Source organism: Saccoglossus kowalevskii, chromosome 6, assembly GCF_978046115.1.
Source record: "Saccoglossus kowalevskii chromosome 6, keSacKowa6.1, whole genome shotgun sequence".
In the NCBI taxonomy this organism is placed as follows: domain Eukaryota; kingdom Metazoa; phylum Hemichordata; class Enteropneusta; family Harrimaniidae; genus Saccoglossus; species Saccoglossus kowalevskii.
Window position 1 is genome coordinate 585956 of NC_140646.1, and position 9194 is coordinate 595149.

Below are 9194 nucleotides of genomic sequence, written 5' to 3' on the forward strand. Positions count from 1 at the left end.
GAGGCTCCAGAGGAGACCCAGTGCAATTAGCCTGAGCCTCGGCCTAACCCAAATTAGTGGGAGAGCCGCGGCTGGGAACGTGTTTTAATGCAAACAATGCTTTTGTGTTTCTTCCTGCTTGCCCACCGGGGGGCCCGCAGTGGAGACAGCTCGCTCCGACTGCATCTGATCTACCCGGCCTGCCAGGGACGCAATTTAGCCCTCAACTCGAAGGCAAACCCGGCGCCGTGCGAGAAAGGATTCACATTGGGACCCGCGACGGGCCCCATAGGAGGAAAAAACCTCCAAGGGCACAGCCTCGCTGTAGCCGGTAAAATTGGGTAAACCACCGCTTGAAAACACAGACTGTGAGGATGTCCTCCGACCAGCGGGGAGAGACCGAAAAATTATCGGTACCTCCACTGTCAGGCCTCTTACTCGACGTCCGTGTACGCGAAGCACTGGTAGCCGAGTGTGAGGACTTTCCACTCATGCCAAACACGCAACTCACTTTAAATGATTTTTACTGGATGCGCGACCTTGGTGTGAAAATACGAGCGACACGGTCAGTCTCAGCGATTTGATGGCTCTGAAAAAAAAATATCTCAGGCCTCAGAACTCCAGTGAAAAATGCACGCCTTCAAGGCAAAGACCCCAAACCTTGCACGCAGCCACGGCAAAAAAAGCATATCGGATGCAGGTTCTATGCTGGTAAATTCTGAATATAACCACTGCACAGTCGACTCAAAAACGAGGAGACCAAAAAATGGCAGCAAGTCATGGAGTTGTCATTACATCTATTCATTTCTAAATACGTAGATCAAGTATCTAATGAAGGCGACATGCATGAGGGAAGCGAATTACAGTAGTAAAAGGTGACGTAACGCAATCAACAAGTGATTAAGCTACGACACCCGGGTTTTATTTCTTTGTTGTGAAAAATACTACACACAAAGGGGAAAACGACACAAGGGTAAAAATGACAAGAAAATCTTATTCTACCAGCTACAATGTCGCATGCCGCCCAGCAGCAACAACCCAAGCTAGAAACCCGGACAGGAAAAATGAAAGCGATCCAGGCAGAGCTCGCTAGATTTCATCTCCATTCGAGACGGAGAGAAAATCAAAGTGATTAGCCGGCCAGCCGTGGTTCATGACGTAAAGGAAAAGAATCTTGGGGTCATGGGGCTTCCCCTGACCTAGATTCTATCTCTCCGTCATTGGCAGAATCGCTGATTAATGCCTACAGTTCAAAATAGTCATTTTGACTGACAGGAGACTATGGTGGATAAATTTTTAGCACAAAAATGGCCGCCATTCAGCCATCTTGAATCAGATAGTGAAACAAATTGATGTGTATATGTATAATACATCTATCATGTATGATGTATGTGTGAAGTTTGATTATGATTGGTCAAGCCATTTTTAAGATACAGGTTCGGACACACGGACAGACAGAAGAACGGACACACAAGGGTCAAAACATAAGTCCCTGTTTTCGTACTGCGTTCGAACGGGGACTAAAAAAAGTAAAGAGACACAACAGAGACATTCAATGGCCGGTGCCTGGCACAAAAATATGAACTTTTTCTTCTTCTTACTTTAATAATTACATGTAACTTTCGCCGATTTGTACTTTGAATGTCACCTCAGCACTGGTTAACCTTAATCTCCCCCCACATATTTAAATACCTAGTATATAAATGATTATTCAATGCATACTTACAAGTCCACTTCATCACATGTTTCCAGACTCCATACCCTAACAGTGCAATCATGTGATGCCGACATGATGTATGGACCATATGGATACACAGACAGACTGGAAATGGCACCACTGTGTCCGACAAACACCAGTTTCAGATGCCATGATTCATCCCACATCTTGATAGACCCGTCACGTGCTGCAGTGATCAGATTCTTCAATGGATTGAAGAATAATAAGCTATAGAAGGGGAAAAAGAAGAAATACCTGGTTATATGACACATATGTGTTTTACTTTATACATATCAGGTTTCTCATCTTTACCGATGCCACACCAAAATATCCCTTTACAATATCTAAACAACTGATCAATATACTATGACTACAAACCCTGAGTTATCAAGCCTGTGACCTTCACCCAATGCTTTGTTATATGAGATTGAGCATACTATAAAGTCAGTACATCAGTACAATATCCAGTTAGAGGTATTTTTTTTTAAATTCAGTATGTAGGAATAGCCTCTATTTTTTGTTGTTCTTAATTTTATGGAATTTAAACTACTTAATTACTTAATTAATTTTACGAATATTGCTGATAGCAAAATTACTGTAAAATCTCATTTCAGGTTCTTTTCTATGATCAGTATGATCAGCAACCAATCAAAACGTATGTTATATGACACATTCTAGGAAAGTCCACACCAATTAACAGATCCTATCCTATCGGAGGAAAAATGGCTGGTGAACCAGAGCCTCTACCTACATCAAATATTAATCAGATCAGGTCATGTGGGTATTGGACAAAGTCAAATTTTAAGTTGTTTCTAAAAATTAGAAAAAATAACCTTGGTCTCACCTTGTGATGCTTCTGACATGCAAATCTTTCTTGTATGAAATAAGTTTTCCTTGATGGAGGTTAAACACTGCCACTGAGGTATCACACACAGCAAATGCTCTCTGTGATCTACTGGCAGTTTCCTCCAGACATAACAATGTGAATATATCCTGTGGTGTTAGTCCTGCTTTGGCCATCTTTCTCGGTATCACATGCTTTGCAGCGTATCGAAAGCTCCAGGACTGGAACAAAAAAACACATATCAAAATCAAATTTGGTCAAGATTTTATACAAATCCAAGCTCAAATAATCAAAATAAAAAAAAATTGTATTATGATAATTTTCCACTAAGAAATTGTTAACAAGAACAACAATAGATGTACACAATGTAACCGATACATTGACTTAATTTTCTACTTACCGTGACATTACCTTCACCAGTAGTGACAATTTCATTGCAAAGCTCATTGTAAACAACAGCGTATATCTTGTGTGGTACTTTGCCAATAGAAATAAGTTCAAAATCTTCTGAAAGTAATAGAAGTTCCTCTCCGCCCCAACACCAACCAATAAATTCATTGACCTCCTGGGCGTAGACCAGTCTGTCAAACTCCTGCTCAGGTTGGATGAAATCTTTTTTTCGTCCATCTATATGAAATACATTAATACCACTTTTGGTAATGGTAAGATATTCCTATGGGAACAAAAAAATCTGTAATTATAATGATTATACAATCAAACAAGTAGGTTATTAGATAAGATAAGATAAGATAAGATAAGATAGTTCTTTATTACAACTTATACATGTAGAATGAATTACATATCTATTTTGGTTTACATAATGTAATAAAGGTGTTAAAATAAACATATCAACTTAGATATCTAAAATCTACTAGGTACAATACAGTTACATGTAATAATGTAAAGAAATATTAATGATCCATTTTCTCTAATGGTATTTGCTGTTTTTATAAATTTGATAAGCTCTTTTAGTAAATATTTGTTGTTTGTATTCAATATATGAATGAATTTTTCTTTGTTTGTACAGTGTTGAAAATTGTTGATTTTCTTCAAAAAATGTGATATTATATCAACTGAGCCAGGAATTGAGACAATGACAGAAGGACAAATTCGATCACAAGTGACTGGAAAACAGTGAGTTATAGAAGTTACAAGGCCAAGAAGATAGAATATTTCTGGTCAATTTGCTTCCCAAAATTTATGCAGGTGTATTTTTTTTATTTTTTTATTTTAAAATTGTCATGAAAATGGTTTTAATTTTTTATAAAATTGATTTTTTTTTTCTCAAAATTATGACAGAAACAGAAACTTGTTGGAGCCTAATCATGAGTACATGTACATTTACAAAATGTATACCCGATATATAGGAAAGTGGAGCACTCTGTCAACAGAACACTGGCTCCAGGAATAATTCTGACATACATTATGTACAACATATTCATCAATTCTATCTCATCAAGTTATTACCTGGTGACATTCTAACATACTCACTATATTTGAATTATCTAGTGACATATTCTAAATTTGTACAAATGAAAAAGCCCACTACATTTTTATGGGGCAATATGATTTAATATGACTGTAACAATACATGTATGTACAAAAAGATATCTTACTTTCTCTTCTTTCTGAAATAATACTTCAGTGATCTCCTCGGTGTGATTGACTTTCCTCATGTGGTATACTCCATGACCAATGACAACACTTTTCAGGTCAGCTTTGTAGACATTCTTCACTGTGGGCCTCACACACTGTCGAAGTTTTCTCCAGAAATACTGAGCTTTGGTCTCATCACTTCTCTGGCCAGGCCTCCTTTTATTAGGATCCAAAATATGACGAACCTCTTCCAAACTCATGACTGAGAATTGCAGTGATACACTTTGCCAAAAAAGTGACAGTTATCCCCCCTATGCCATGGTTAATTCAGAATATGATGCAGCCCTGAAATGAATTAGCAAACAGATGCAAATGAGTGCTTACATCATGTATGTATATTACTGTCAAAAGGAAAATATTCACAGCATTCAAGTTTAGAAGATTTGATGTTGCAGAGATACCAACTAGGTTTATAATTCAGGTTTGTTATGGAAACAATACATTCTATTGTTAAGTTTAAATATTCACTGGGTTTAAACTGAATAGAATATACTTTTAATTCTTGGCTAGTAAACGTGAGTTCTTCTGAATGCCTCTAATAGTTTGAAGCTTGAAGCTAAAATATCAAAAATCTGTCACAACAATACAAATAGACATACATGTATTTGCTAAATTAGCTACACCTTGAAATAGGGGGAAAGTCTAGGTACCGTATTTAAAATAGCCTAGGTAAACAGAATTATTTGGCCATGGTCCAGCAGTTGGAGACAAGAGAGTGAAATAAGTATTCTTCTGACAGTTAATTCATTAGTCAATACAAACCCTGAACCCCCCCCCCCCCCAGCTCAGGATAGATCAAAATGAAAAAAACAATGAGGTTGCAAAAAAGGTCATGCCCCATCCCTACCCCAACCTAGCCCTGAGTACAGTCCTGTAGGTAGGCCTCCTTCCGCTGATCATTCGGCCCCCAAATGATCAGCGGAAGGAGGCCAACCTACAGGACTGTACTCAGGGCTAATTCCAACCCATCATATGTCTTTTATAGGCAAATCATTGCCGTTTCGGTTGTTTTACTGACCAGGTTATATAAGAGGTCGCCGACAACAATAATCATAAGAAAATCTTCTTGTATTATAAATACAGGACGACATTTAAAGCTGTATACAAAACAAATAAACAACAACAACTAGTTGTCCAATTTGGTTACAGGTCAACTCGCACCAAAATTAACTTGCATCATACCATCTCGCACCAGACCAACTCATACCAATGCTAACTCGCACCAATGCCAACTCGCACCAATGCCAACTCGCATCAAACCAACTCGCACCACGTCAAACCCCAAACGTTCTGAACACACTATTATTACCAGCCACTATACCATTTCCATTCGATTCGATCCATGTAATTTCTATCATATATTATTTACCCATTAGTAATTTCAAGAACTCCGATGTTATGTAATTTCTATCGTTATTATTTACCCGTTAAGATACATAAATTGAAAAAAAAACATGTTACTAGTTTTTGAATGTACTACAGTAGTATTCCCCCTTCCGTTTTCTGTCGTCGACCCCCGCCACGCACGCACCCTGTCAGCGCCCCGATGGCGGACTTCTTGTAGGGTTTTTAGTCAGTTTCACGTTTTATCGTGATTAATTCAATATAAATGCAATTCTTTAATCGCCAGTCCGTTTTCTTTGAGTTTAAAAATGACCTAAAGTAGGGTCGGCATAGTTAGTCAGTCGCCGGTACATTCGCCTACTACTCATAGGCGGATGTACCGGCGACTGACTTACCATGGACGTACTAGAGATGGACGCTGCACGGTAATTCACACCTGATAAGACGCATTGTCTCTCTATTGTACTCATCTTAAATTTATGAATAGGCAGACGTACTTTCATCTTGGCTGAGTTGCCGCCCGATATTAGTTTTTATTTTTCATGACAAGATTCGAATCTTAAATTTCATATTATATTGGGTCAAAAAAAAATACAGACCTTGCCCATGAGCTGGTGCAATGTTAAGTTGTAAATCAAGGGTTTAACGCAATTCCGTATGTTCTAAGCAAGTTTACGAGCATGTTTGTACAGAAACCAAACTTTCTGTTGCCTGTTCATTGCCATTTTGTTTTCTCTTGACGATCGTAAACAGATCGTCGGGGGCGTTCGGGACAAAGCGAAGATGAACCGAGCTATAATCGGGCGTGTTCGTCATCGTTCCCTGTGGACAGGAAATTATGCAGACACGATCTGGATTAACAGTAATCTGGTGGCGGCAACGCACATACATCAAAGCGAGTAAACACCGTGCAGCGTCCATCTCTAGGATAGGATAGGATAGGATAGGATATTTTATTTGGAACGTACACAAAAACAATGCTTGAGTAAAGTCCAACGTAAGAAACATACAGTATCACAACTAATCTAAAATAATTTTAAAATCTGAAAAACAAAATTAGCTAAAATACTACAAATATATTTGTCTACACTAGAGAAAACATTAATAAACAATTCTCCATTTGGTAATGTTTACTTAAAATACGATATCCCTGATATTACTCTCTAGTACGTCCATCGACTAACTATGCCTACTTTAGGTCATTTTTTATTATCCAAGAAACGTCCCTAGCCCGGGACATGGCGAAACACACAAATGCTTAGAAATATGATCTTGGGCGAGTTGGTTTGATGCGAGTTGGCATTGGTGAGAGTTAGCATTGGTGCGAGTTGGTCTGGTGCGAGTTGGTTTTGGTGTGAGTTGGATCGAAATCGTCCAATTTCGCTCAGCAATATTTACCAAGATTTTAAAAATAATGTTAAATTAAATTACCTTTACTATGTTATCTGGACTCACAGAAATGAGCACAACAACCCTTATGACGCTGAAAAGAAAGTGCATGTATTTCACATTGAGATAAATACACTAACCAACTCGTATTTTAAGGTAACCCTGATGAAAAACAACAATTAAGAAATAATAACGATGGCGTTCGCCATGTTGTTTATCACCATGGAAGCCTAGGGGATTCTGGGAATGATATTACTCCCTAGGTGGCCTGGCCAATGATGATCATTTCTTGTTTTTTGGTTTTGGACGTAAAAAAAAGATCGTTCGGGTGTATTATATCATTCAAACAAACGTACAACAAAATACAAATTCAGTAAATTTAGTTTAATGTATATCTACTATTGAAATTGTCGAACATCTGTTGAATTCCCGTTGAAGGACTGTGACCCCAGATGACCCTTTTCGCGAGTTAATTTACAGTAAGCTAGTGGATCAAATCAGAGTGCCTGCCTGCTCCACTTTCTAATTGAGTGTAATAAGCACCTCCTTGTCGCCTTCAAAGTTCATCGTGCAATGTGACAGACACGAGAGAAAATATTGTATTCCATCCGTAAAACTTTTTTTTAATTTCATATATGGGCTCAAGTTCACGGTAAGTCTAAATTTTCTCTGTAGCCTTCTGGCCGCCATACAAAATAGTTTTAGCGGAAGACCGCGGCACCATAACTATTAATTGATTGTAAACACTTCCCTCCAGTGTATATACGTCTTTTGAAATTTTTTATATTAATTTGTTATTGATAAATTTAATTTATTACTCTACAAACACCCTTGTAAAGACAACGCATAAATAATTTACACAGACAAACTTCAAAATAAAGTGTTAAAAGAAAAATACTGTCATTAGTGTCAACATTTTTTTATAGTGGATGATGTAGTGGAGAATACTGGTTACATCATGAAACCACTGTGCATGAAACTGTAAGCGATCTTCTCATTGGCTGAGTGGGAAACTAACTTCATTGTGCAAATGATAGTCAGTGAAACTTTCCCCTGTTCAGTGCTAATCAACGTTTTATCAAAAAAAAGCCTAAAACATGAAACTGGTCTTGATGATTTTGTTTAATGTTTTTTCTCAGAAATTGCAGAGTGCCTATTTAATAGATCAGTGGTGAAAAAAAACAAAAATTTTGGCTTTCAGTTTTGTAAAATCCGAAAATATTGAAAAACCCTGTTACAGAACGTCTTCTTACTTTTGTTTACAGTAGAGTAATACACAGTCAATGTAGCATCAATAAATATTACTCAAATTTAGCTGTGGTTCTTCCTACTTGCGCCCATTTCCATCATTCTGTTGGCGCATGAAAATCATGAAAAAAGTGATGAAAACAATTAGTTTAAATTTTCATGTAATGAATAATAATAATAACTTTATTACACTACTAAAAACCTTCAGAGGGTTTTTGTATGGTAAGGAACATAAATACAAAGAAATACAAAAAACATACAATACAAAAGAGATAAAAATAAAATGTTTGTAAAATATAAGAAAAAAAAAATTAATTACTTTCTGTGGTTTTAAAAATTGTGCTCTTTAAATATTTTGCTAAGGCTATATTATTCTCCATAATCTTTTTAAATATGAAATTCACATCCATTGTGTAAATATTTATTGCACACTCATCAAACAGCTTTTTTCTTTTTATAGCCAGTACAAAATATCCGGAAATGTTTTTCATCTCCTAATGCTTCAGTGTTACATTTTTTACAGTGTCTATTTTCTAATTCTATTTTGGGCTTTGTTCTTCTACCTAATTCTATTTCTAAGTTGTGGTCACTCAGACGGAATTTTGAAAGCATTTTCCTGAGGCTGAATTTTGAGATGTTTTGCAAATAATTTTCCATACTATAACTTACTTTGAATAATTTGTATGTTCTCAGTTTTGTTCCCCTAGTTTCATTGGTTTCACTGAAATTTAGTTCTTCCTTCCATCTTTGAATATAATTCTCAGATAGTTTGAGTTTTACTTTTTTAAGTATTTGATTCCAATTTATCATATTGTGATCGTTTTTTATTTTCATTAGATCATGTCCCAATGTAGCATTAATATTCCTTACCCAGTTTGAATTAATTTTTATCATTTTATCCAGGGCTAATTTTAAAATGTGATTATCTGGCAGACTATGTAGTCTATGCCAGTATTTAATTTGAGCAAAATTAATTTTTAATTTTATTGGTAACCTACCAAGTTCTGCTTCAAACCA

At 36.7% G+C, this 9194-nt stretch overlaps 1 protein-coding gene across 5 annotated transcripts in view; it reads right to left on the bottom strand.

Moving 5' to 3' along the window:
• The window catches only part of LOC100377114 (WD repeat-containing protein 97-like), a 51481-nt gene extending 44326 nt beyond the window's left edge, over window positions 1–7155 (bottom strand). For all 5 annotated transcript variants that reach the window (XM_085499933.1, XM_085499931.1, XM_085499930.1 and 2 more), the window contains exons 1-5: window positions 6972–7155; window positions 4157–4481; window positions 2941–3213; window positions 2541–2761; window positions 1706–1924 (exon numbers count right to left, since the gene is read on the bottom strand). In XM_085499933.1, coding sequence (XP_085356059.1) covers window positions 1706–1924; window positions 2541–2761; window positions 2941–3213; window positions 4157–4396 — 953 coding nt within the window. In that variant the 5' untranslated portion in view covers window positions 4397–4481; window positions 6972–7155. The remainder of the gene's footprint in view (window positions 1–1705; window positions 1925–2540; window positions 2762–2940; window positions 3214–4156; window positions 4482–6971) is intronic.
• Between the last annotated feature and the right edge of the window lie 2039 nt (window positions 7156–9194).